General features: G+C 41.9%; 1 protein-coding gene and 1 pseudogene across 3 annotated transcripts in view; one reads left to right on the top strand and one right to left on the bottom strand.

Annotated features, from left to right (window-relative positions):
- LOC311105656 (beta-galactosidase-1-like protein 2) overlaps positions 1–148 on the bottom strand; it is a 38,964-nt pseudogene extending 38,816 nt beyond the window's left edge. The window contains exon 1 of the transcript XR_014615855.1: positions 60–148. The product of XR_014615855.1 is annotated as a beta-galactosidase-1-like protein 2 (transcript). The remainder of the gene's footprint in view (positions 1–59) is intronic.
- On the top strand, positions 23–27,278 carry LOC311105655 (beta-galactosidase-1-like protein 2). 2 transcript variants are annotated; one of them, XM_084147871.1, is made up of 19 exons: positions 23–304; positions 7,789–7,967; positions 8,063–8,131; positions 8,203–8,298; positions 8,404–8,512; positions 8,629–8,721; positions 8,831–8,912; positions 10,914–10,978; positions 11,068–11,152; positions 11,419–11,559; positions 11,654–11,734; positions 11,851–11,957; positions 12,092–12,238; positions 12,345–12,416; positions 12,812–12,890; positions 13,133–13,220; positions 25,301–25,415; positions 25,642–25,758; positions 25,981–27,278. In XM_084147871.1, exons 2-19 carry the CDS (start codon positions 7,804–7,806, stop codon positions 26,089–26,091), a joined length of 1,821 nt encoding a protein of 606 aa, XP_084003997.1. In that variant the 5' UTR covers positions 23–304; positions 7,789–7,803; the 3' UTR covers positions 26,092–27,278. The 2 variants fall into 2 exon arrangements, with proteins under 2 accessions (XP_084003997.1, XP_084003996.1); XM_084147870.1 differs by lacking the exon at positions 23–304 and adding an exon at positions 5,292–5,920.
- Positions 27,279–27,978: the final 700 nt, after the last annotated feature.

The raw sequence follows: 27,978 nt of genomic DNA, 5'->3' as shown, positions 1-27,978 counted from the left end.
ATTTGACACGACAGACCTGTGGTTTATCTTCGTTTATTTATAACAATCTTTGGTCTTACCGTGTGAATTGAAAGATGATATATCCGACGATAATAAAACCGAGAATGGCATACCGCCGTCTCCGTGTGAGAGACAGCCTGACGATCATGGATGCATTTAAAAAATGTTACGAATAACGATGCAACGTTGCAACAGCTGCGTTGACAGCCCACGCCTTCAAAGACCCCGTGGCAGACAACACATCACCGGAAGAACAGGCTAATAATACTGTAGTACGGGCGATTCACTCAAGGGGAAAATACAGGTGAGAGCTATAGACCATAATGAATTACAATATCAATCTGCACAAAACTCCAATCCTAATGCAAGTGGAAAGGCTTACTGTTAGTTCTGACAAAGCCCATAGTGTTTCTCACTAGGCTATCATAATTCGATTTTCAGCAGGCAGTAGCCTTTACATTGTGCGTTTTGGTAGTCGTAGTATATTGCTCGCCTTCAATAGGCACTATGAAACGGATAGTTGTTATATATTGTACCGACTGGTAGGCAAAACTAATGTTTTGTCCTTACAACCAAAATCAGTAAAAAGACAGGTCAGGCGAACTTGCAAGACCGGAATCATACCATTTGGCGTCATAGCCTACTGTTTACACTAGATTGTAATGGGAAAAGGCGCAATTTATTTTACCCATGTAACTTTCAAACTCTCACGCACACACGCTGAACTGCAGCCATCACATTCTTGCTCGGCCCAACTGTCCGCAAGATGACGCTATTATTCCTGACGTCTTTTTCTTTTTCTTCTTTAGTTTAACGGCGGTTGGCATCCAATAAATGTTGCATTACCGCCACCTACTAGACTGGACTAAACTCCCTTAAACTTTGCTTGAAAAAAGACAACTAGATCAACAAATACCCTACCGTCTAACCCTACACTCATTAAAAACCCACCACTCTACTGAACTATTTAAACCTATCTAGTCCTACCTCAGGCCAACAACCTGAAAGGATGGGACACCACCATTCAACACACCCTGTAACTATTCTAACGTCAAATCTCGTACACCCAAATACTTCTCTGCAGCTGCCACCACAACCTCTATTTTCTGCGACTTACGTTCCATCCCTGCAATTCCTGACTTTGTTTGTCAGCTTCAACCTTTATGCTGTACTATATTATACTGGTGACGATGTCTCATAGTGATTTTCTTGAAGGTCTATGTCCCTAGAGTTGGTAAATGTGTGATAGCAGTGCAGCAATGACAGCTTTCTCTGTGTTGTCACTCTTTCATCCCTCCATCCCATTCATTTTTCCCATAGGGATTGTTTACCCTATGACAAACAATGCCAGTATACAACAAGTTATTGCTCATGTATACCCTTTAATCATATATCATTTTGAAAGCTTCGACTCACAGCTATCCATCAGACACATTTTCGGAATGTTGTATAAATTACTTTAAAAGGAAATGCTGATACATTTTCAACTTTGTTTGACAAGTGGTTCTGAGAGGTCATGAAATGACCTTCAAATGATATAATATAACCAACTTTGAAACACCAACTACAACTATTTTTAAAAATCATGAATGAATCATGAATAATGATGAGTGAGAAAGTTACAGACACACAAATATCATACCCCTCTAAAAATGCTAACCTCCCCTGTTATTGTAATGTTTAAAGGTTAGCATGTCTTTGGGGTATGATATTTGTGCGTCTGTAACTTTCTCACTCATCATTATTCATGATTCATTCAGGACTATCCGTAATCATGGTAGCCCCCGTAATCAGCCGGTGCCCCCGCACATTGACTCTGCACCGGTACCCCCCTGTATATATAGCCTCCCAACTGTTATTTTATTTTACTTCTGCTCTTTTTTTCTCAACACTTTTTTTGTTGTTTTCTTTGTACTTTTTTTGTTAAAAATAAATGCACTGTTGGTTAAGGGCTGTAAGTAAGCATTTCACTGTAATGTCTGCACCTGTTGTATTCGGCGCATGTGACCAATACAATTTGATTTGATTAATGTAGAACTGTTTAGAAACATATTATATTCTTATTTACAATAAATGTGACTCCAAAATGACAATACATTATTTACCATTCATTTCTATTGGGCACAAAATAATCTGAAACACAACCAAAACAAACAGTAAATGCATCCAACAAGTTTGTTGAGTCACAAGATTGATGTGATCATTGTGTGCTAGGAATATGGGACCAAATACTAAACTTTTGACTACTTTAATACACAGATAATTTAATTTGTTCCAATACTTTTGGTCCCTTAAAATGGGGGTACTATGTACAAAAAGTGCTGTGATTTCTAAACAGTTCACCCGATATGGATGAAAATGCCCTCAAATTAAATCTGACAGTCTGCACTTTAACCTCATAGTCATTGTATTGTATTGGCATTCGTATGGAATTGTACAAGTTTCCAGTCCTCTGTTTTATAAAAACAGTTAATAGGATAACATTGTATATCATTTTAATCAGCTCACATCAATGACTATTCACATGTACATAGACATTTTACATCTTTTTGGGCACATTCTTACCACAATTCAGTGAATACTTTAACGTCTTTATATATCTGGCACACCTGGCATATTTGATTGTGCTTTCTACATCACTATTAACATTTTAAGATATTATTGGGCATACTACAATTAGGCCTATATTTCAAACATACAGGTATAGTCATGCGAAATTGATTAAATAAGACCCCATTGAATTGTTTGCCGGCCATATTGGGAAAAGGCTTCTGTGGGGTTAATGCATGAATCCTGTGATGACCCTCTACAGTGCCTTGCAAAAGTATTCATCACCCTTGGTGTTTTATCTATTTTGTTGCATTACAACCTGTAATTTAAATAGATTTTTATGTGTATTTCATGTAATGGACATACACAAAATAGTCCAAATTGGTGAAGTGAAATGAAAAAAAATTACTTGTTTCAAACAATTCTAAAAAATAAATAACGGAAAAGTGGTGCGTGCATATGTATTCACCCCCTTTAGTATGAAGCCCCTAAATAAGATCTGGTGCAACCAATTACCTTCAGAAGTCACATAATTAGTTAGATTGCACACACATTGACTTTATTTAAGTGTCAGATGATCTGTCACATGATCTCAGTATATATACACCTGTTCTGAAAGGCCCCAGAGTCTACAACACCACTAAGCAAGGGGCACCACCAAGCAAGCGGCACCATGAAGACCAAGGAGCTCTCCAAATAGGTCCGGGACAAAGTTGTGGAGAAGTACAAATCAGGGTTGGGTTATAAAAAAAAATATCTGAAACTTTTAACATCCCACAGAGCACCATTAAATCCATTATTTAAAAATGGAAAGAATATGGCACCACAACAAACCTGCCAAGAGAGGGCCGCCCACCAAAACTCACAGACCAGGCAAGGAGGGCATTAATCAGAGAGGCAACAAAGATACCAAATATAACAATGAAGGAGCTGCAAAGCTCCACAGCGGAGATTGGAGTATCTGTCCATAGGACCACTTTAAGCCGTCTTTATGGAAGAGTGGCCAGAAAAAAGCCATAAAAAGCCATTGCTTGAAGAAAAAAACAAGCAAACATGTTTGGTGTTCGCCAAAAGGCATGTGGGAGACTCCCCAAACATATGGAAGAAGGTACTCTGGTCAGATGAGACTAAAATTGAGCTTTTTGGCCATCAAGGAAAACTCTGTCTGGCACAAACCCAACACCTCTCATCACCCTGAGAACACCATCACCACAGTGAAGTATGGTGGTGGCAGCATCATGCTGTGGGGATGTTTTTCATCGGCAGGGACTGGGAAACTGGTCAGAATTGAAGTAATGATGGATGGCGCTAAAAACAGGGATATTCTTGAGGGAAACCTGTTTCAGTCTTCCAGAGATTTGAGACTGGGACAGAGATTCACCTTCCAGCAGGACAATGACCCTAAGCATACTGCTAAAGCAACACTCGAGTGGTTTAAGGGGAAACATTTAAATGTCTTGGAATGGCCTAGTCAAAGCCCAGGCCTCAATCCAATTGAGAATCTGTGGTATGACTTAAAGATTGCTGTACACCAGCGGAACCCATCCAACTTGAAGGAGCTGGAGCAGTTTTGCCTTGAAGAATGGGCAAAAAGCCCAGTGGCTAGATGTGCCAAGCTTATAGAGACATACCCCAAGAGACCTGCAGCTGTAATTGCTGCAAAAGGTGGCTCTACAAAGTATTGACTTTGAGGGGGTGAATAGTCTTTTTTTTTTTTTGTCTTATTTCTTGTTTGTTTCACAATAAAAAATATTTTGCATCTTCAAAGTGGTAGGCATATTGTGTAAATCAAATGATACAAACCCCCCAAAAATCCATTTTAATTCCAGGTTGTAAGGCAACAAAATAGGAAAAATGCCAAGGGGGGTGAATACTTTCGCAAGCCACTGTATCTGCAAATCTTTTTTAAATCCTGTTCTAGCTGTGTGTGTGCAATTTGGAGATTCTATCACCAAAGTTACAATCCAAAACATTAGCCACTACATGGAATTCTATGGCTAAGCTTCCAACATTTTAATGTCAATGGCAAAATTTGGTCTATTTTTAAACAATATTTGTAGGTGGTGCTTTCAAAGTTGGTTATATTATATATAATTTGAAAGGTAATTTCATGGCCTTTAGGAACCACTTGTCAAACAAAGTTTCAAATGTATCAGGGTTTATTTTTTAAAGCAATTTATACTAGTAATTCTGATTTGTACCGTAGAGGTCAAAGTTCTGTTGGCCTGAACATTCCGAAAATGTGTCTGATGGATAATTGTGAATGATACAGTGCATTCGGAAAGTATTCAGACCCCTTGACTTTTTCCACATTTTGATTAAATTGTTTTTTTTCCCCCTCATCAATCTACACACAATACCCCATAATGACGAAGCAAAAAACGTTTTTTATTTTCTTTGAGCAAATTATAAAATTAAAATAAACGGAAATATTACATTTACATAAGTATTCAGAACCTTTACTCAGTACTTTGTTGAAGGACCTTTGGCAGCGAATACAGCTTTGATTAGTCTTAGGTATGACGTTGCAAGATTGGCACACCTGTATTTGAGGTGTTTCTTCCATTCTTCTCTGCAGATTCTCTCAAGCTCGGTCAGGTTGGATGGGGAGCGTCGCTGCACAGCAAATTTTCAGGTCTCTCCTGAGATGTTCAAGTCCGGGCTCTGGCTGGGCCACTCAAGGACATTCAGAGACTTGTACCGAAGCGACTCCTGCGTTGTCTTGGCTGTGTGCTTAGGGTCATTGTCTTGTTGGAAGGTGAACCTTCACCCCAGTCTAAGGTCCTGAGCGCTCTGTAGCAGGTTTTCATCAAGGATCTCTCTGCACTTTGCTCCATTAATCTTTCCCTTGATCCACTCTACCAAAAAGGCCTGATTGGTGGAGTGCTGCAAAGATGGTTGTCCTTCTGGAAGGTTCTCCCATCTCCACAGAGGAAATCTGGAGCCTCCTTGACCAAGGCCCTTCTTCCACGATTGCTCAGTTTGGCCGGGCGGCCAGCTCTAGGAAGAGTCTTGGTGGTTCCAAACTTCTTCCATTTAAGAATGATGGAGGCCACTGTGTTCTTGGGGACCTTCAATGCTGCAGAAATGTTTTGGTACCCTTCCCCATATCTGTGCCTCGACACAATCCTGTCTCGGAGCTCCACGGACAATTCCTTCGACCTCATGGCTTGGTTTTTGCTCTGACATGCACTGTCAACTGTGGGACCTTATATGTGCCTTTCCAAATCATGTCCAATCAATTGAATTTACCACAGGTGGACTCCAATCAAGTTGTAGAAACATCTCAAGGATGATCAATGGAAACAGGATGCAACTGAGCTCAATTTCAAGTCTCATAGCAAACGGTGTGAATACTTATGTAAATAAGGTATTTCATTAAAAAAAATATATATATATATATATATATAAATACAGATATGCATCTGTTGGTCCCAGATACTTTAAAAAGGAAAGGGTGTGGTCTGGATCAGAAAACCAGTCATTATCTGGTGTAACCACCATTTTCCTCATGCAGCGCGACACATCTCCTTCGCATAGATTTGATCAGTCTGTTGATTGTGGCCTGTGGAATGTTGTCCCCCTCCTCTTCAATGGCTGTGCGAAGTTGCTGGATATTGGCGGGAATTGGAACACCCTGTCGTACACGTCGATCCAGATCATCCCAAACATGCTCAATGGGTGACATGTCTGGTGAGTATGCAGGCCATGGAAGATCTGGGACATTTTCAGTTTCCAGGAATTGTGTACAGATCCTTGCGACATGGGGACGTGCTTTATCATGCTGAAGCGTGAGGTGATGGCGGCGGATGAATAGCACGACAATGGGCCTCAGGATCTGGTCACGGTATCTCTGTGCATTCAAATTGCCATCGATAAAATGCAATTGTGTTCGTTGTCCATAGCTTATACATGCCCATACCATAACCCCACCACCACCATGGGGCCCTCTGTTCACAGCATTGACATCTGCAAACCGCTCGCCCACACGACGCCATACACACTTTCTTCCATCTGCCCGGTACAGTTGAAACCATGTTTCATCCGTGAAGAGCACACTTCTCCAGCGTGCCAGTGGCCATCGAAGGTGAGCTTTTTCTTGCTGAAGTCGGTTACGACGCCAAACTGCTGTCAGGTTAAGACCCTGGTGAGGACAACGAGCACACAGATGAGCTTCCCTGAGATGGTTTCTGACAGTTTGTGCAGAAATTATTCGGTTGTGCAAACCTCCAGTTTCATCAACTGTCCAGGTGGCTGGTCTCAGACAATCCCGCTGGTGAAGAAGCCAGATGTAGAGGTCCTGGGCTGGCGTGGTTACACATGGTCTGCGGTTGTGAGGCTGGTTGGACGTATTGCCAAATTCACTAAAGCGACGTTGGAGGCAGCTTATGGTAGAGAAATTAACATTCAATTCTCTGGCAACAGCTCTGGTGGACATTCCTGCAGTTAGCATGCCAAATGCACACCCCCTCAACTTGAGACATCTGTGGCATTGTCTTGTGTGACAAACATTTTAGAATGTCCTTTTATTGTTCCCAGCACAAGGTGCACATGTGTAATGATCATACTGTTTATCAGCTTCTTGATATGCCACAACTGTCAGGTGGATGGATTATCTTGGCAAAGGAGAAATGCTCACTAACAGGGATGTAAACAAATTTGTGCACAACAGTTGAGAGAAATGAGCTTTTTTTTGCGTATGGAACTTTTCTGGGATCTTTTATTTCAGCTCATAATACATGGGACCAACACTTTACATGTTGCGTTCAGTATACTATGGCTTCACAAAAAGAACAGCCGTGTTCTGAAGCAACAATGGTTTCCATTGTTCATACCATTCTAGGCCTTTCTTCATTGTTCTCCATTCGTTCAAGCCTTCAACGCGAGCTCTGCTTCAGTAGATAGGTATAAGCTATACTGAAAATTATTTCAGCTTTAGACTTTGTGAAAATCAACGTACACAGTAAGATTCTTGAATTTGACATTAGTTGAGATTGGTCAATCTGCATAAGGATATTGTGTTGAATTGACTGACTTAGATTAACAGCCTATATTATGACCAGAATTGATAGCTATCATCATACAGTACATTACAAGTTGTATGCATTTATTAGTCACTACACAGTCTCTCTAATTATTGTCTTAAGTGTGATTATTCATAACATTCATAAGAGATCCAGACAATGTAATATTGACCAACAATCTGAAGTTGACCAGCGCTTTGTCTTTTCCTTGCAGCCTGAGGTGAGGAGAATGAGCCAGAAAGAGGGACTGAGGGCCAACTCCTCTAAATTCACTCTGGAGGGAGAGCCCTTTCGCATCCTGGGGGGCTCTATCCACTACTTCCGCGTCCCCAGAGCCTACTGGGAGGACCGGCTGCTGAAGATGAGGGCCTGTGGGGTCAACACTCTCACCACGTAGGGACACACAGAACACCTCATGTCCTCTTATACCACCACTCACTGCTGCTCTACTATGGAGAGATACTGAGAATGACTGGTTTATCTTTCAGATATGTGCCATGGAACCTTCATGAGCCAGAGAGGGGGGTTTTCAACTTCCAGGACCAGTTGGATTTAAAGTAAGGAAGACATTGATATGTTTGATAGAGCTGTTGAGCTTTGTCTCTCTGTTTTTCTCTGTGTCTCTCAGGGCATACATCAGCCTAGCAGCAGAGTTGGGGCTCTGGGTGATTCTGCGGCCAGGACCCTACATCTGTGCTGAATGGGACTTAGGAGGGCTCCCCAGGTTGTTTCCATTACTTTAAGCCTTTAACTTTGTAGTCCAATTTTACACAAGTCAACATGTTGAATGTCCAATGAGACAGCCTTATAACGGTTATTTTCCTTTCAGCTGGCTGTTACGTGACAAAAACATGAAGTTGAGAACAACCTACCCTGGCTTCACAGAAGCAGTGACCTCTTTCTTTGACGAACTCATCCCAATCATTAAGCCTCTACAAGTATGTAAATAAGTTACCTTATTATCCAAGTTATCAAGTCCTGATATCTGTTAGAGAGGTTCGCAGGGGCATTAGTGGGCTAGCTGTCAATAAATGTTGTCCTCTTTGTTTTACAGTTTGAAGTGGGAGGCCCCATCATTGCAGTTCAAGTGGAGAATGAGTATGGCTCATATGCAAAGGATGAACGATACATGTCTTTTATAAAGGAGGTACTTTGATACTGTACTGTTTCTCACCATCTGCATCATACTGTATGCCCAGTATAGACTTTTGCAGTGACCTCTAAATGTATAGTAAAACTGTACTCTCATTTGGCAGGCTCTACTATCCAGAGGGATCAATGAACTTCTGCTGACATCAGACAACCGGGAGGGGCTAAAATGTGGAGGAGTGGACGGAGGTAATGAATTTCTATTGCTAGATCTTGAGATTTGGTAATTTACATTTACATTTAAGTCATTTAGCAGACGCTCTTATCCAGAGCGACTTACAAATTGGTACATTCAACTTAGGATAGCCAGTGGGACAACCACATCTTGATCACAGTAAGTACATTTCTTTAAACAAGTCAGTGCTAGCAGGTGAAATAAGTCAGGTGTTAGTTTAGACAAAAGACAGTGGTAGTAAAGGGGGGGTAGAAGGATTAGTATTATACTATTCCAGGTATTCCTTAAAGAGGTAGGGTTTCAAGTGTCTCCGGAAGGTGGTCAGTGACTCTGCTGTCCTGGCGTCATGGGGGAGCTTGTTCCACCATTGGGGTGCCAGAGCAGCGAATAGCTTTGACTGGGCTGAGCGGGAACTGTGCTTCCGTAGAAGTAGGGGGGCTAGCAGGCCAGAGGTGGATGAACGTAGTGCCCTCGTTTGGGTGTAGGATCAGAGACTGAAGGTAAGGAGGTGCCGTTCCCCTCACAGCTCCGTAGGCAAGCACCATGGTTTGGTAGTAGATGCGAGCTTCAACTGGAAGCCAGTGGAGTGTGCGGAGGAGCGGGGTGACGTGAGAGAATTTGGGAAGGTTGAACACCAGACGGGCTGCAGCGTTCTGGATAAGTTGCAGGGGTTTAATGGCACAGGCAGGGAGCCCAGCCAACAGCGAGTTGCAGTAATCCAGACGGGAGATGACAAGTGCCTGGATTAGGACCTGTGCCGCTTTCTGTGTAAGATAGGGTCGTACTCTGCGAATGTTGTAGAGCATGAACCTGCAGGATCGGGTACACCGCTTTGATGTTAGCAGAGAACGACAGGGTGTTGTCCAGGGTCACGCCAAGGTTCTTTGCACTCTGGGAGGAGGACACAATGGAGTTGTCAACCGTGATGGCGAGATCATGGAGCGGGCAGTCCTTCTCCGGGAGGAAGAGCAGCTCCGTCTTGCCGAGGTTCAGCTTGAGGTAGTGATCCGACATCCACACTGATATGTCTGCCAGACATGCAGAGATGCGATTCGCCACCTGGTTATCAGAAGGGGGAAAGGAGAAAATGAATTGTGTGTCGTCTGCGTAGCAATGATAGGAGAGACCATGTGAGGATATGACAGAGCCAAGTGACTTGGTGTATAGAGAGAATAGGAGAGGGCCTAGAACTTAGCCCTGGGGGACACCAGTGGTGAGAGCACATGGTGCGGAGACAGATTCTCGCCACGCCACCTGGTAGGACACAATCCAAGAGTGAGCAGCGCCGGAGATGCCCAACTCGGAGAGGGTGGAGAAGAGGATCTGATGGTTCACAGTATCAAAGGCAGCAGATAGGTCTTGAAGGATAAGAGCAGAGGAGAGAGAGTTAGCTTTGGCAGTGCGGAGAGCCTCCGTGACACAGAGAAGAGCAGTCTCAGTTGAATGACCAGTCTTGAAACCTGACTGGTTAGGATCAAGAAGGTCATTCTGAGAGAGATAGCAGGAGAGTTGGCTAGAGACTGCACGCTCAAGAGTTTTGAAGAGAAAATAAAGATGGGATACTGGTCTGTAGTTGTTGACATCGGAGGGATCGAGTGTAGATTTTTTGAGGGGTGCAACTCTAGCCCTCTTGAAGACAGAAGGGACATAGCCAGCGGTCAAGGATGAGTTGATGAGCGAGGTGAGGTAAGGGAGAAGGTCTCCGGAAATGGTCTGGAGAAGAGAGGAGGGGATAGGGTCAAGCGGGCAGGTTGTTGAGCGGCCGGCCATCACAAGTCGCAAGATTTCATCCAGAAGGGGTGAGCCATCCTCAGGAAAGGAACTTATCAAGGCGTCAAGCTCATTGATGAACTCTCCAAGGGAACATAATCAAGCAGGATCCTTCCAAGACTATTAGTTGACATGTACAGTATAGCACATCGCTGTGCCATTTGATTTCAATAGAGTAATGATGCTGCTAGAAAATATCCTTATTTAGTCTACCTTTGTTTTACTTGAACCCCTCCTCTTTTAAGTTCTCAAGACGGTAAACCTTCAAAGACTGGCCTATGGAACCATACAATATTTATCATACCTGCAGGTAATGATTCTCTATTTTCTTCTATTGTGTCTTGCATCTGAGAAAACATAGTGGTCCAAAGGCTAAGTGTGACTTTGCCCTTACTGTAGCCCCAGAAACCTCTGCTTGTAATGGAGTACTGGTCTGGGTGGTTCGATGTCTGGAGTGAATCTCACCATGTGTTTCCAGCAGAGGGTAAGTTTAATTACAAACTAGGTTAAGATCATGTCATATTTACATTTTAGTCATTTAGCAGACGCTCATTTAGCAGACTTACAGTAGTGAGTGCATACTTTTTCATTTTTTGCTTGTATTGGTCCCCCGTGGGAATTGAACCCACAACCCTGGCGTTGCAAGTGCCATGCTCTACCAACTGAGCCACATGGGACCATCCATCCATCAATCTAAGGACTGTATGAGTGGCCACCGTCTAGCATTGATTCTGTCTCCTCCTCTGATAGACATGTTGGCTGTGGTGTCACAGATACTGGAGCGAGGTGTATCCATCAACCTCTATATGTTCCATGGTGGAACCAGCTTTGGGTTCATGAATGGAGCTGTGGCAAACCTTGGCACCTACAAACCTCAGGTCGGCAGCTATGGTAGGTTTTATGTATCCTATGAACGGACATTTCCCAAATGTAATATTACTTGCAAAGAAAAACGTTGTCATCTGGATCTTTTTTTTTTTTTTAGATTATGATGCTCCGTTATCCGAGGCCGGAGATTACACCACCAAGTATCAGCTCTTGAGGAATTTATTCAGCCAGTTTCACAGTATGCTTTCTCTTTCAAACATTCACATACAATACTATTTGCGTTTTGGAAAACAACAGGCACCATATGTCATTTGAGAAAATGTCTAACTTGGCACATGTATCTGTGTGACTCAGGTGAGAAGCTTCCTGAGGCTCCTTCTCTCCAGGCCAGGAGAGTGTATGAGCCTGTCGTCATTCAGCAGCATCTGTCACTGTGGGAGAGCCTGCAGTTTACTGAGAAGGTGAGCAGCTAGGGGCCAAGTAGCATGCTGTCTACTGTGACCTGGCAATGCTCTATCTCTTCAAGGGTTGATGTTGATTCCATAATGGTCTTAATTTAATTGAATGCACTACATTGAATTGTTTCATCATCAAGCCCTTGAAGTCAGAGGGGCCTGTCAACATGGAGAACCTTCCTGTCAACAATAACAATGGTCAGTCCTATGGCTACACTCTATATGAGACCACCATCAGCAGTGGAGGCCTTCTGAACTCCAAGAAAAATGTTAAAGACAGGGCCCTGGTGAGTACAGACAGACACAGCTAAATGGCATGAATGTACTATACTGAATGGTGCACACCGTATGACAATACATCATTTGTACTAATAAAGTTGGCTTGTCTTCTAGGTGTTTGTGGACAGACACTTTGTTGGAATCCTGGACTATAAAACGGTGGAGTTTGCACTGCCTGATGGGAAGGTATGGTGATACTCTGCATTTAGATTCAGGCTATAGGTGTGCTGCTTTCTAAACTGGCTAGTTAATATTCAACACCATGTTAGAGGTGAAAGCTTCTGGTGATGCTGATAAATGCGTTTGTTACTGAGGTGCCAGGATGATGCCAACAGAAAGTTTTCAGACAAACGTTGTTCTAACAAAGAGGAATCACAATCACTAACTTTGCACCTGCCTGTTAATGGAAAACAAGTCCATGCTGCTTATCCTATAGCACAGCGGAAGATTGGACTTGATCAATTACTCTCTGCAGTCCAACTGAAAGCCACGTTTCCTCTATTGTCTCTGGGTACTATGCATTGTTGACTGTAGTGCTTCAATTAGTGGTTTCCACATGTTTTATGTATTTTCCATTGAAGGGGGAGAGAACATTGAGTTTACTTGTGGAGAACTGTGGAAGAGTGAATTATGGGAAAGCCCTGGATGATCAGCGTAAAGGTATGCTATTCTTAGTTACTACCACTTTAACAATCAGAATTCCATGGCAGAAAGCATATGTTGAAGGAACTGTAGACCTTCAGGTGTAATCCTTCATTGCTGTGACAACTGTACATAGTCATTAAAGTGGATAGACCTGAATTCTCAACAAATAGCGACAGTATCCATGAGGTCTTGGAATAATTGTATTGTTACTCGCCCATGCAGCTCTTAATCTTTAGTCACATATCACCCTGTTCTAGGTCTGGTGGGAGACATTGTATTGAACCACGTGCCTCTGAAGGGCTTTACAATCTACTGTTTGGATATGAAACCAAACTTCCTAAAGAGGTTTGTCCTGATCATTTAATTTATACATTCTGACTCTTACAGTTTATCATTTAAGTGATAATGCCCGAAAAGCCGGTGTTTGGAGGATATATTGGCACAGGTGTTGTTAGGCAGCACACCTATAGCTTGAATCTAAACGCACCGGCTTTGAGGGCATTATTACTTTTATACAACGGGTTTCCAACATATTCAAATAATGATTGACATATTTTCATAAACTTTATTTTGATTAATTAATTTATACTATTTCATCCTTCCACGAGATATAGTCCTGACACAAATCTAGAATTGCTACCCAAGCCAGCTAGTCATTCGTTCTATCGGCTCGCTTGCCAGAGATGCGACCCAGTTGTTACGTTTTTTTGTTCTGTATCTATGGACGCGACCCAATCGTTCGTTCTAAATGTTCTATTGCCGTACTGGCTGGCAACGTTCTTATCCCTTGCTTGCTAGCTAGCCAACTACGGCTAATTTACAGTCACATCAAACAGTGCAGCCAGAATAACAGCAAAGTAGCTGCATTTGCATTTGTTTAAGCTGTTTTCTTGTGACATTTATTTGGATACATTCATAAGAATGAGCTACTGCTGCTCGATTTCACCTGTCATAGAAAATGTGCGCTCTCATCAGGACACTGTTGTTCAGAGGAGCTAGCCAACAACACAGCTAACACAATCACTTCAAACTGAAGCTGGAAAGACTACAAACTAGCTGCATTCGTTTAGTTTTACCTGTTTTTTTGTATTGACATTTCTTTGTATAGGTCCATAAAAATTATGCTGATTCATGATTTCGACTGGCTGAGAAAAGCTGCCTGCCTGTCTGTCTCATCCCGCATTCCGACTCCTACACATTCATTACTATGGGACAGCTGGAGATCGAATTTCAATATTGAAACAATGTTGCAAATGTCAGAGAGACAGACTGCATGTTTTATACAAATCTCCTGAAATAAGTATTTATCTACTGAAAACCAATTGCTAGTCTAAAAGAAATGGGAGATAATGTCTAGATGCTTTTTACAGTGGAGATCAAGTTTATAAATTGTCTGGTTGGGCTGAGACAGTGGATCGCGTAGTGAGATGGAACAGAGTAAATAGGCATTTCAACGTCATAGCTTTCGCTGGTGGTAACTTGTGGAATAGACACTGGCTGGAATACGGTTTTAACCAACCAGGATTAGACCCACCCGTTGTATAACTGTTGTCATTGTACGTTTAACTGGCATATCAGGTTGTCTTAAAGGCCCAGTGCAGTCATAAACAGTATTATTCTGTGTTTTATACAGTACCAGTCAACATTTTGGACACGTCTACTCATTCAAGGGTTTTTCATTATTTTTACATTGTAGAATAATAGTGAAGACATCAAAACTATGAAATAACACATATGGCATCATGTAGTAACCAAAAAAGTGTTAAACAAATCAAAATATATGTTATATTTGAGGTTCTTCAAAGTAGCCACCCTTTGCCTTGATGACAGCTTTGCACACTCTTGGCATTCTCTCAACCAGCTTCATGAGGTAGTCACCTGGAATGCATTTCAATTAACAGGTGTGCCTTGTTAAAAGTTAATTTGTGGAATTTCTTTCCATCTTAATGCGTTTGAGCCAATCAATTGTGTTGTGACAAGGTAGGGTTGGTATACAGAAGATAGCCCTATTTGGTATAAGACCAATTCCATATTATGGTAAGAACCGCTCAAATAAGCAAAGAGAAACAACAGTCCATCATTACTTCAAGACATGACGGTCAGTCAATCCCGAAAATTTCAAGAACTTTGAAAGTTTCTTCAAGTGCAGTTGCAAAAACCATCAAGCACTATGATGAAACTGGCTCTCATGAGGACCGTCACAGGAAAGGAAGACCCAGAGTTAAATCTGCTGCAGAGGATACGTTTTAGAGTTAACTGCACCTTAGGTTGCAGCCCAAATAAACCGCTGTGTCTTTGTGAGACGCATAGTAGGTGAACGGATGATCTCTGCATTAGGGGTGGACGATATGAACATAAATTCATATCACAATATTTTCCACTGTCCGGACGATAAAGATATAATATCACGATATACTGTACGATTTGTTTAAAAAAATGTATGAGCCCTTCAAAGTTAATAAATGACAAAATATTGCTTTTAACATTATAGAAACAGAAAGGGGGCATTGCAAAATGTTTACTTCTGTGGTAAATCTGTGCAAACATGAAACAAACAAAGTTATGAGTTAAATAAAAAATATAAATATTTAAAGTACTCGGGATGTAAAGAGAATGTGGGGAAGAAATTCCTGCCAAATATAAGTAGTGCAGTCTTTTTTTCAGCATAAAATTCAAGTTGTAAACCTTTTCAAACTAACTTCTTCAAGCATTAACCAGACAGTCTGTATGTTTCTCAGTTCACAATGTAACAATTCACTGCCTCCCTCTTCACAAGTTCTGTGCCAGGAACATCAGCCTATTGACAGTTTCTGGCTTCAAAGTTGCCCTGTGGCGTGTGACCACATTGCCCCCAGTGCTAAATGCTATCTCAGAGGGTGAACTTGTGGCAGGGACGCATAAGTATTTATTTGTCAGACAACTCACCTGTGGGAAGTTGGATGCGTGAACTCGCCACCACTCCAAAGGATCAGCCTCACTGTCTGCTGCAATCATCAGAGTGTAGCTGTCCAGCTCTTGCTCGATGACCTGTCTCTGGGTTCTTAAGGCAGGTGCACTACTGGTTTTCTTAAAGCTCCCAAGGCTCTTCTTGGACTTATTTGCTGGTTGTGGAGCAGTGGCAGCTTCTTTCTCTCTCTCACTCTGGACCTCTTCAACAGAGAAGTCTCCCACGGCTGTGTTCCCTACCAGGAGGGCTTCTATCTCTGAGGCAGCTCTCACCTTCACCTCCACCAGCTTCTCAGTGGTCATGTAGGTGGTCTTGAACCTTGGGTCCAGAAAGGTAGCCATGGTGAGCAGCTCATCGGTTTCAGTGTCGATGTATTTGTCATTCAGGTAATTGAGCACCCTCATCTTAATCTCTCGGGTCAGTTTGGCTTCGCCATCATTTGATTTCAGAACCTCCGTCTTGAACAAATGGAGGACCGGCTTCAGATTGGACACACTCGCGTATATCTCTCCTGACAGGGCATCTGTGAAATCCTTGGAGGGGCTTAAGTGCTGCCGTGATAGATTCAAAGATCTCAATGTCTTGCCAGGAGGGTGCAAGGTGCCGTGTTTTTTTGTCTGCTGCCAGGACTTGTGTGATGGCCTTTTCCTGATCCAGGCCTCTTTCCATCATCTGCAGTCGAGATCCCCACCTTTTCGGGGATTCCATGATGAGCTTGTGGAGGGGCAGGCTCAGTTTATTCTGTGCACTTGTCAGGGCCTTCTGCTTCTTCCAACTATAGGAAAATGTGCTGACCAATGTGCTGTTTTGGACACTCCTCTCTGAAAAATTAAAAGTTGAAAAATAATTACATATGAATCACAATTATTCAATATAAATAACATTGCATCTGCTATAATTACAACAATTTACAGCATGGACACTGGGCATGATTACAAATTAAATCCATCTATAGATGTACATACAACTGTTGTGATTAAGAGAGCTATGTTGCTTTAGAAAATGGGATAATTTACTGAGTAGGCTATTTATTATTGAAAGAGAAAGGATGGATTCATATATTGAAACCATAGGCTAATGTATAAATTATAAATAAAAGCAATGTAATCCATGTTATGTTTGGATATTGCACACATTTACAAATTACAAGAATTAAAGATTTGCATAGCTGTATATATTCGGCTTAACGTAAAAGAAGGATCAGACAGTGTAGTCAGCTATAACTTTAAACAGAGGAGATAAGGAATACAACAGTTATTCAGCATTTTAAGTTATGTTGTTTTTAAGTTACGTTATTTTTCTACCTAGCTCTGTGTTTTGGACGTTGAAACCTACCAATCGCAATGTGTAGCCTGTGTCCGAAACACCCTAGTCTTGTCCATTTGTTCAGCTCCAATGTTCGATCCGCTGTGGGTAGACATACAGTGAGGGGGAAAAAAAGTATTTGATCCCCTGCAGATTGTTGTATGTTTGCCCACTAAGACATGATCAGTCTATAATTGTAATGGTAGGTTTATTTGAACAGTGAGAGACAGAATAACAACAAAAAAATCCAGAAAAACGCATGTTGTAAATTGATTAGCATTTTAATGAGGGAAATAAGTATTTGACCCCTCTGCAAAACATGACTTAGTACTTGGTGGCAAAACCCTTGTTGGCAATCCGAGAGATCAGACGTTTCTTGTAGTTGGCCACCAGGTTTGCGCATATCTCAGGAGGGATTTTGTCCCACTCCTCTTTGCAGATCTTCTCCAAGTCATTAAGGTTTCGAGGCTGACGTTTGGCAACTCGAACCTTCAGCTCCCTCCACAGATTTTCTATGGGATTAAGGTCTGGAGACTGGCTAGGCCACTCCAGGACCTTAATGTGCTTCTTCTTGAGCCACTCCTTTGTTGCCTTGGTCGTGTGTTTTGGGTCATTGTCATGCTGGAATACCCATCCACGACCCATTTTCAATGCCCTGGCTGAGGGAAGGAGGTTCTCACCCAAGATTTGACGGTACATGGCCCCCTCCATCTTCCCTTTGATGCGGTGAAGTTGTCCTGTCCCCTTAGCAGAAAAACACCCCCAAAGCATAATGTTTCCACCTCCATGTTTGATGGTGGGGATGGTGTTCTTGGGATCATAGGCAGCATTCCTCCTCCAAACACGGCGAGTTGAGTTAATGCCAAAGAGCTCGATTTTGGTCTCATCTGATCACAACACTTTCACCCAGTTCTCCTCTGAATCATTCAGATGTTCATTGGCAAACTTCAGACGGGCCTGTATATGTGCTTTCTTGAGCAGGGGGACCTTGCGGGTGCTGCCGGATTTCAGCCGTTCATGGCGTAGTGTGCTACCAATTGTTTTCTTGGTGACTATGGTCCCAGCTGCCTTGAGATCATTGACAAGATCCTCCCATGTAGTACTTGGCTGATTCCTCACCGTTCTCATGATCATTGCAACTCCACGAGGTGAGATCTGGCATGGAGCCCCAGGCCGAGGGAGATTGACAGGTCTTTTGTGTTTCTTCCATTTGCGAATAATCGCACCAACTGTTGTCACCTTCTCACCAAGCTGCTTGGCGATGGTCTTGTAGCCCATTCCAGCCTTGTGTAGGTCTACAATCTTGTCCCTGACATCCTTGGAGAGCTCTTTGGTCTTGGCCATGGTGGAGAGTTTGGAATCTGATTGATTGCTTCTGTGGACAGGTGTCTTTTATACAGGTAACAAACTGAGATTAGGAGCACTCCCTTTAAGAGTGTGCTCCTAATCTCAGCTCGTTACCTGTATAAAAGACACCTGGGAGCCAGAAATCTTTCTGATTGAGAGGGGGTCAAATACTTATTTCCCTCATTAAAATGCAAATCAATTCATAAAATTTTTACATGTGTTTTTCTGGATTTTTTTTGCTGTTATTCTGTCTCTCACTGTTCAAATAAACCTACCATTAAAATTATAGACTGATCATTTCTTTGTCAGTGGGCAAACGTACAAAATCAGCAGGGGATCAAATACTTTTTTCCCTTACTGTACATACTTGACGAGACTCTTTCAAGCCCAAAGATGAAAGTGCCTCCCTCAGCCCAGCTGTAATTATTTATCCGGTGTGGTCGTCTGGGAAATAAGAGGTTTGAAGGCATTTGCTTTACAGCACATATGTCAGAGTCAAGGCCCGCGGGCCACATCCGGCCCGCGAGAAGGTTTTTTACGGCCCCTGGGATGATCTTGATTTATTATTAGAACCGGCCCGCAGACCGCAGCAAGCCGGCAGCCCGCAGATCTTTTACACGCACCAATACTACATTTCCCACAATGCAACGGTGACGCACCGAGCAGTAGGCTGCTTCATTTCAATATTTATTGGCACAGCAGTCGTCAGCATCACAGTAAAATTAACTTTCAGATACCCATCAAAAATGGCAAAACGGAAGGTGGACACTGAGAACCGGGGGTTTCAAACAAGGTGGGAGTCGGAGTATATGTTCACGGAGGTAGCTGGAAAACGTGTGTGTCTTCTGTGTGGAGAAAGTGTGGCGGTACTGAAAGAGTATAATCTGAGACGACATTATGAAACGAAACACGCGGACAAAAACAAGAATATGGACATGGAACAAAGGCTACAAAAGGCAGAGGAATTAAAACGAGGCCTCAAATCTCGACAGGCTCTGTTCAAAAAAGCCAAATCACAAGGCCAGGCTGCTGTCAAGGCCAGTTTTATTTTGGCAGAAGAGATCGCTAAATCAGCCCGGCCATTTACGGAGGGGGATTTCATCAAAAACTGCATGATTAAAGTTTGTGACGAAGTTTGCCCAGAAAAAAGGCAACTCTTTTTAAATGTGAGTCTGAGCAGAAACACCATTGCCGAGAGAGTAGACCAGTTGTCCATCAATCTAAAAGAGCAGCTTGTGAAAAAGGGAAAAGATTTCATTGCATATTCCTTGGCTGTGGATGAGAGCACCGACATTTCTGACATTGCCCAGTTGTCAATTTTCATCCGCGGAGTGGACTCCAGCCTAAGCGTGACAGAGGAGTTTTTGGCTTTACGTCCTATGCATGGCACAACTACGGGGCATGATTTGTATGAAGAGGTGTCAAGATGTGTAAATGAGATGGAGCTGCCTTGGGAAAAACTCGTGGGTTTGACAACCGACGGAGCACCTGCGATGTGTGGACACAGGAGCGGACTGGTGGCGAAGATACGGGAAAAGATGCAAGAGGAAAACGCGACAGGTGAGCTGACAGCTTATCATTGTATCATACACCAGGAAGCGTTGTGCGGTAAAGCCTTGAAAATGGAGCATGTAATGAGCATCATCACGCGCACAGTTAACTTTATCAGAGCCAAAGGTTTGAATCACCGCCAGTTCAAGGCATTTCTGACGGAGTTAGAAACGGAGCATGGTGATTTGCCTTATCACACAGAGGTGCGATGGCTAAGCCAGGGAAAGGTGCTTCAAAGATGTTTCGAGCTTTGTGAGGAGATTTGTCTGTTCTTGGACAGCAAAGGGAAAGACACAACACAACTCCGAGACGAAATGTTTCTGTGTGAAATGGCTTTTCTGTGTGACATTACGAGTCATCTGAATGCAATGAACTTGCAGCTGCAGGGTCGGGATCATGTCATCTCTGATATGTACAGTACAGTGAAGGCATTTAAAACCAAACTGACTCTGTGGGAGACGCAGATGCGGAAAGAAAATTTGAGCCACTTTCCCAGCTGCCAGACCATGAAAGAGAAGCTCTCTACCAGTGCGTTCCCGAGCGCACAGTTGGCTGATAAAATAGGTATGCTTGCCGCTGACTTTCGACGCCGATTTGCTGACTTTGAAGCACAAAAAAGCAGGTTGGAACTGCTCGGTAACCCATTTGCTGTTGACGTGGAAAGCTCACCACCAAACCTCCAAATGGAGTTGATTGACCTCCAATGCAATGATGCACTGAGGGCAAAATATGCGGCAGTGGGTGCTGCGGAGTTCGCCCGTTTCCTCCCCGACACAATGCCCCAGCTGCGCATCCAGGCTGCTCAAACGTTGTCTATGTTTGGCAGCACATACCTGTGTGAACAACTGTTTTCTTTGATGAACCTGAACAAAACATCACACAGAAGTCGACTTACTGCTGAACACCTCCACTCAATTCTGAGGATTTCCTCAGCTCAGAGCCTTACCCCGAACATTGATGAACTTGTGGAAAAGATGGGACACCACCAAGTATCACCCTCAACCTCAAACAAGTGAACATTACTGTGCAATCACATATTTAGAGTTTTTACTCAGTTCAAGTTTAAAAGTTAAAGTTTAATATTTGTTTTCACTGCATGTTACTTCTCCTTAAACAAAGTGTTGTTTTTGATTAATAGATTTTTGCACTTTATTTTATTGTATTTCAATCCAATTATATTTTAAAAATATTTCAGTTGAGTGGATGATAGAAAATTGCTATTATTGTTTTTTTCTTTGAAGTAAATTTAGCCCACTTTTGCTAAAATAGAAAATATAGGCTACTGATGGTGCCTTGAATACCGGTTTCTTTCATTTAATGTTCATGTTATGGGGATTTTTATATAAAGGAAATTTGTCTTTTGTGTCTGTTGAAAATTAAAGATTACTGACAGAGCCATAAGAAAATATTGCTTTATTTATCTGATCATATTGGAATATATTTGTTAGGTTTTCAGTAGGTTCAATTAGGTTCACTAGACTATATGCGTCATTTAAAAATTTTTCAATGAACATTCGAACAGTCCGGCCCTCGGCTTGTAGCTAAATTTTTTATTTGGCCCTCCGTCCATTTGACTTTGACACCCCTGCTTTACAGCATCCAGTTGTCGTCAATGTAATGAATCGTGAGGCTAATGTATGGCTCTGTGGTCCAGCTTGACCATATGTCGGCGGTGGTAGAGAAGAATGCAGCGTAATGGATTTGGTTGGCAACTCTGTACCAACATTCTGTGTAGAGTTCTGGTATTTACGGCTCGGGATCTTGGGTCTAGAGTTCGAATCAACTTTCTGAAACCGTCTTTCTCCACCGTTTGAATTGGTTCCATGTCTTTCGCTTTGTGATACGTAATTGTACTCGTTATCTCATTCCACTTCTTGCTCTTCTTGTCATAGGAAGTACCACTAATGAATTTATGACTTGAGTGATAGCTGAGTGCGGGTCTGGCTTGAAGATGTCTTGGGACTTGCTTTGCTGCTCCGGGGGTTTGTTGCACACATTCTGGTAGATTCTTCATATTCGTGCACATGCAAGGTTTTCAGGTGGTGAAAAAGATTGCTGGTGTTTCCACCTTTGGCACAATGCGTAGACACAACTTACACAGTACTGTTTGTTGATCGAGGTCAGATATCTTAAAGCCAAACCAATTCCAAATGACAGAGGAGGCCCCCTTTTTTCGAACCAATGCTTCGTCGTCCTGCAAATCAACCTCCATAGCTTTATTTTCTTTGTCTTCAGTCATCCTCAATGCTTGATTTTCGGACACTTTTGCTAACGAAAGGAGTTTACTTCACTAAATGTTCGCTTACTCTGCAGTTGCGCATGCTTGTTTGTTGACTGATTGGCAGGCAGATTGCGTGTAATGTCCATGCTTCTAGTTTTTAAGGCTGTTTTTAGTAAAAGATAAACAATTTGAACTAGCCCACTAGACTGCATCACTCGACTGAAATTTTGAACGAAACAAAAACGCCTTATTTTATTCATTTATCATGATAGGCACCATATGGCAAAATCCAGATCATGGCATAAAGTCATACCGGTATTCCGGTTCATACCGGTATACTGCCCACCCCTACTCTGCATGTGTGGTTCCCACCGTAAAGCATGGAGGAGGAGGTGTGATGGTGTGGGGGTGCTTTGCTGGTGACACTGTCTGTGATTTATTTAGAATTCAAGACACACTTAACCAGCATGGCTACCACAGCATTCTGCAGCGATACGCCATCCCATCTGGTTTGCGCTTAGTGGGACTATCATTTGTTTTTCAACAGGACAATGACCCAACACACCTCCAGGCTGTGTAAGGGCTATTTGACCAAGAAGGAGAGTGATGGAGTGCTGCACCAGATGACCTGGCCTCCAAAATCACCCGACATCAACCCATTTGAGATGGTTTAGGATGAGTTGGACCGCAGTGAAGGAAAAGCAGCCAACAATTGCTCAGCATACAGTGGGGGAAAAAAGTATTTAGTCAGCCACCAATTGTGCAAGTTCTCCCACTTAAAAAGATGAGAGAGGCCTGTAATTTTCATCATAGGTACACGTCAACTATGACAGACAAATTGAGAAAAAAAATTCCAGAAAATCACATTGTAGGATTTTTAATGAATTTATTTGCAAATTATGGTGGAAAATAAGTATTTGGTAACCTACAAACAAGCAAGATTTCTGGCTCTCACAGACCTGTAACTTCTTCTTTAAGAGGCTCCTCTGTCCTCCACTCGTTACCTGTATTAATGGCACCTGTTTGAACTTGTTATCCGTATAAAAGACACCTGTCCACAACCTCAAACAGTCACACTCCAAACTCCACTATGGCCAAGACCAAAGAGCTGTCAAAGGACACCAGAAACAAAATTGTAGACCTGCACCAGGCTGGGAAGACTGAATCTGCAATAGGTAAGCAGCTTGGTTTGAAGAAATCAACCGTGGGAGCAATTTTTAGGAAATGGAAGACATACAAGACCACTGATAATCTCCCTCGATCTGGGGCTCCACACAAGATCTCACCCCGTGGGGTCAAAATGATCACAAGAACAGTGAGCAAAAATCCCAGAACCACACGGGGGGACCTAGTGAATGACCTGCAGAGAGCTGGGACCAAAGTAACAAAGCCTACCATCAGTAACACACTATGCCGCCAGGGACTCAAATCCTGCAGTGCCAGACATGTCCCCCTGCTTAAGCCAGTACATGTCCAGGCCCGTCTGAAGTTTACTAGAGTGCATTTGGATGATCCAGAAGAGGATTGGGAGAATGTCAGATGAAACCAAAATAGAACTTTTTGGTAAAAACTCAACTCTTAGTGTTTGGAGGACAAAGAATGCTGAGTTGCATCCAAAGAACACCATACCTACTGTGAAGCATGGGGGTGGAAACATCATGCTTTGGGGCTGTTTTTCTGCAAAGGGACCAGGACGACTGATCCGTGTAAAGGAAAGAATGAATGGGGCCATGTATCGTGAGATTTTGAGTGAAAACCTCCTTCCATCAGCAAGGGCATTGAAGATGAAACGTGGCTGGGTCTTTCAGCATGACAATGATCCCAAACACACCGCCCGGGCAACGAAGGCCCGTGGCTTCGTAAGAAGTATTTCAAGGTCCTGGAGTGGCCTAGCCAGTCTCCAGATCTCAACCCCATAGAAAATCTTTGGAGGGAGTTGAAAGTCCGTGTTGCCCAGCGACAGCCCCAAAACATCACTGCTCTAGAGGAGATCTACATGGAGGAATGGGCCAAAATACCAGCAACAGTGTGTGAAAACCTTGTGAAGACTTACAGAAAACGTTTGACCTGTGTCATTGCCAACAAAGGGTATATAACAAAGTATTGAGAAACTTTTGTTATTGACCAAATACTTACTTTCCACCATAATTTGCAAATAAATTCATTAAAAATCCTACAATGTGATTTTCTGGAAAAAAAAATCTCATTTTGTCTGTCATAGTTGACGTGTACCTATGATGAAAATTACAGGCCTCTCTCATCTTTTTAAGTGGGAGAACTTGCACAATTGGTGGCTGACTAAATACTTTTTTTCCCCACTGTATGTGGGAACTCCTTCAAGACTATTAGAAAAGCATTCCTTATGAAGCTGGTTGAGAGAATGCCAAGAGTGTGCAAAGCTGTCATCAAGGCAAAGGGTGGCTTTGAAGAATCTAAAATATATTTAGAATAGTTTAATACTTTTTTTTAGTTACTACATGATTCCATATGTGAAGTTTTGATGTCTTCACACTTATTCTACAATGTAGAAAATAAAGACAAAACCCTTGAATGAGTAGGTGTGTTCAAACTTTGGACTGGTACTGTAAATATTTCCACACTGAGGTTGCAATAATATTGTGAAAATTAGCATAATGCACTTTTAGTGTAAGAGCTGTTTGAAAAGATCACCTGAAATTTCAGCCTGTTTTGGTGGGACGGAGTTTTGGCCTTCCATGGTGATATCACCATGCGGTAAATTTAGTTAATAGACCAATAAGAAAGAGTTCCAAACCTCTCAGCCAATGACAGCTAATTTTCAGTTTGTCCCTCCCCACTTAGACCATTCCCAAACAGTACTAACAAAATTCTTGCTTGAGAAATTGCCCTTTGCTAAGAAGCTATTTTTGTTTATTTTTTAATTGAAAACAATCTCAGCAGGGTCCTTAATTGTTACCCATAAATTATTTCATATTGAGATAAAAATGTCTGCATTTGACCTTTTAAAGTTTAGATGATTCATATTGTAATGCTGCCACATCTTGTTTAAATGGGTGATCTCCTCCCATGTTTCAGACTGAGTGCAGCAAGCCAGTGGAACTCAGTCCCCCAGAAGCCTTCCTTCCCAGGGTTCTTCCAGGGCAGGCTGTATGTGGACGGCCATCCCAGAGACACCTTCATCAGACTGCCTGTGTGTAAAGCAGCCCAACAGGCTCTGTGGTTATGATAGAGAGCACCACCTGTCCATACTGTATCCCTGCTGGTTTATTTGTATAGTGTGGTAGAGCTATCTCTGGTTTATTGGTGTATATGGTAGTAGGCCCATCCCTCATCAGAAACACATAGTGATGAAAGAAGTTCCCAGAGAAACTCTAAACTCTGATTGTCAAGTCACTGATTAGTGTTTCCATCCACAGGGCTGGAGTAAAGGAGTGGTCTTTATCAACGGGCAGAATCTTGGACGCCACTGGTCCATCGGTCCCCAGCAAACCCTTTACCTCCCTGGACCTTGGCTTAAAAGTGGAAATAATCAGGTAGAACTAAAAAAAGCTCCTTTAAATTCCAATAGATATAGGGTTCTAGTCTTCTGATGTGTTTTCAGAAGTTGTTCTCATGTTTACAGTACCATGTATTCTTATAAAGTGTGTATCAGCCTTTATTTGTACAGTTTATCCTCAAATCAAGACATTGATACATAAACTGGCTAGAATAGTTTGTTTAATGGATCCCTGTTTTACTTGTTTTCATTGTTTTAGATCATCGTGTTTGAGGAACAGAAAGCTGATGACAAATTAGTATTTGTTGAAAATCCTGATCATGGAAAAACAATTGATGTATACAAACATCCATTTTGTGTTCTGCTTTGAAATTATACATATTTTAAATAAAACGATGACGCAGCAAAATCTTATAACATAGTAATAACATGGTAAAATACAAAAGCTATGCTTACCTTAACACTATGTACTGTATGTAAAGTTGTTGTTTTTGTTATGGGATGGGTCTATCACTGAATGTGATGATAGACATGTCTTTTTATGTAGCCTAGAGCACAGTCATAAGGCAAGTTACATACATTGAAAGACAAGACCTTGAGTGGCGGAATGCAGACTATTACAACAAAGAAAGGTGAGATGGAAGAGATAAAGTACAACAAAGTTCCAAGATCCTTAAGGTAAAATGCAGGTGTGTAAAACATTCCAGTTTCAGTGCCTTACTCTAGTTGCCCGGATAGGCAGTGTTATTGTCCATCTAAAATGAAATATAGATGAATAAACAAACCACTTGAATGCACATATACAGTATGTGTGTCTTGAGTACTGTTATGCATAATTTCGCTGTTAGGTTGACAAAAAATGCATTTTTTTATATATGTACATGAACACAATATAGTTAGTAGCGCATCTTATGCTCATCTTGAATGGTAAAGATCCAGTTATTAATGTGTAAACATTAACCTACAATATTTTCAGGACAGGACATTTTATTTTTTCTTTATCATAAATTATTATAAGGTTATTAAAGAGAAGAACGTAGTTTACAGTAGGATAATACCAATCTGGCATGCCCCTTCGTGTATGGGGGCTTTTTATTGGATGAATTGCTTGTATATCATTGATTTATATATTTTTATCACAGATTATCCATTATATTCACCTCTGTTTATTTTCTATCCTGATTTTCCTAGTCACTTTTACACCTACCTACATGTACATACTACCTAAATTACCTCTTACCCCTGCTCATTGACTCGGTACTGGTACTCCTTGTAAATTATATAGTCTTGTTATTGTTATTCTATTGTGTTACTATTTCATTAGGATTTCTTTTGCTAATTTTTCTTACTTTTTAACTCTGCATTGTAGTCAGTATGCCTATATCATAAGAATTAATGAAAACAAACATTTTTGGGGGGTCTTAATTTAAGGTTAGGGTTTAAAATAAATTGTTAAGAAGATACATTCTGGAAATGGGCGAGGTTTATGACTTTGTGGCTGTGGTAACTATTGATGAGGAGGCACAACTCTGATATAAAGTGTTTTTTCTCAAAGTTGCCGGGATGTCACGTGTCCTACTTACAGTATATCGGTACACTCTTAACAACCTTATGTTTTGGAAACATCTATTCAATCAAATAAGCCACACACAGCAAATAAGCCATGCAATTTTTTGTTAACCAAATTCGACACTCATAGAGTACCACAGTATGAGTCATAATACCCATAAAACCTAGCAGTCAAACAGTGAAATGGTTCCAGTCGTTTTTCTACCATTCATTTTTCCCATAGGGGATATTAGAAAGATGTAAAATAAGGGCTGTGTTTTGTGTAGGCTTACCCTGGCGTGACGCTTTGATCACCACGTAAATCTCTCTAGGACAAGGAGACTTTTATCAATATATTCGCCTGTATTTACCCCCCAAAAATGAAAATGCTAATTAGCTGCTAATGTGTCTATCATAAAGAACCACAAATGCCATGATAATAATAATATGCCATTTAGCAGATGCTTTTATCCAAAGCGACTTACAGTCATGTGTGCATACATTTTTACGTATGGGTGGTCCCGGGGATCGAACCCACTACCCTGGCGTTACAAGCGCCATGCTCTACCAATCGAGCTACAGAGGACCACACTGTAGCTCAATGATCTGGACAAGCCTGCCGAATCGAGGCAAAGGTAAGAATCTCTGGATTAACTAATGTTAGATAAATGTAGCAATGAATAAATTGTCTACATTTCTTTAAATGGAC

This window comes from Coregonus lavaretus, assembly GCF_964263955.1.
Source record: "Coregonus lavaretus genome assembly, chromosome: 30".
Taxonomy (NCBI): domain Eukaryota; kingdom Metazoa; phylum Chordata; class Actinopteri; order Salmoniformes; family Salmonidae; genus Coregonus; species Coregonus lavaretus.
This window is presented reverse-complemented; position numbering and strand designations above follow the sequence as displayed.

Coding starts and splice junctions, on each gene's coding strand:
- LOC311105655 (XM_084147870.1), top strand. CDS start 5,627: ATGCTGCAGAAATGTTTTGGTACCCTTCCCCATATCTGTGCCTCGACA. Junction 8,722..8,830: donor ACATGTCTTTTATAAAGGAG/GTACTTTGATAC, acceptor CTCATTTGGCAG/GCTCTACTATCCAGAGGGAT. Junction 11,560..11,653: donor ACCTCAGGTCGGCAGCTATG/GTAGGTTTTATG, acceptor TTTTTTTTTTAG/ATTATGATGCTCCGTTATCC.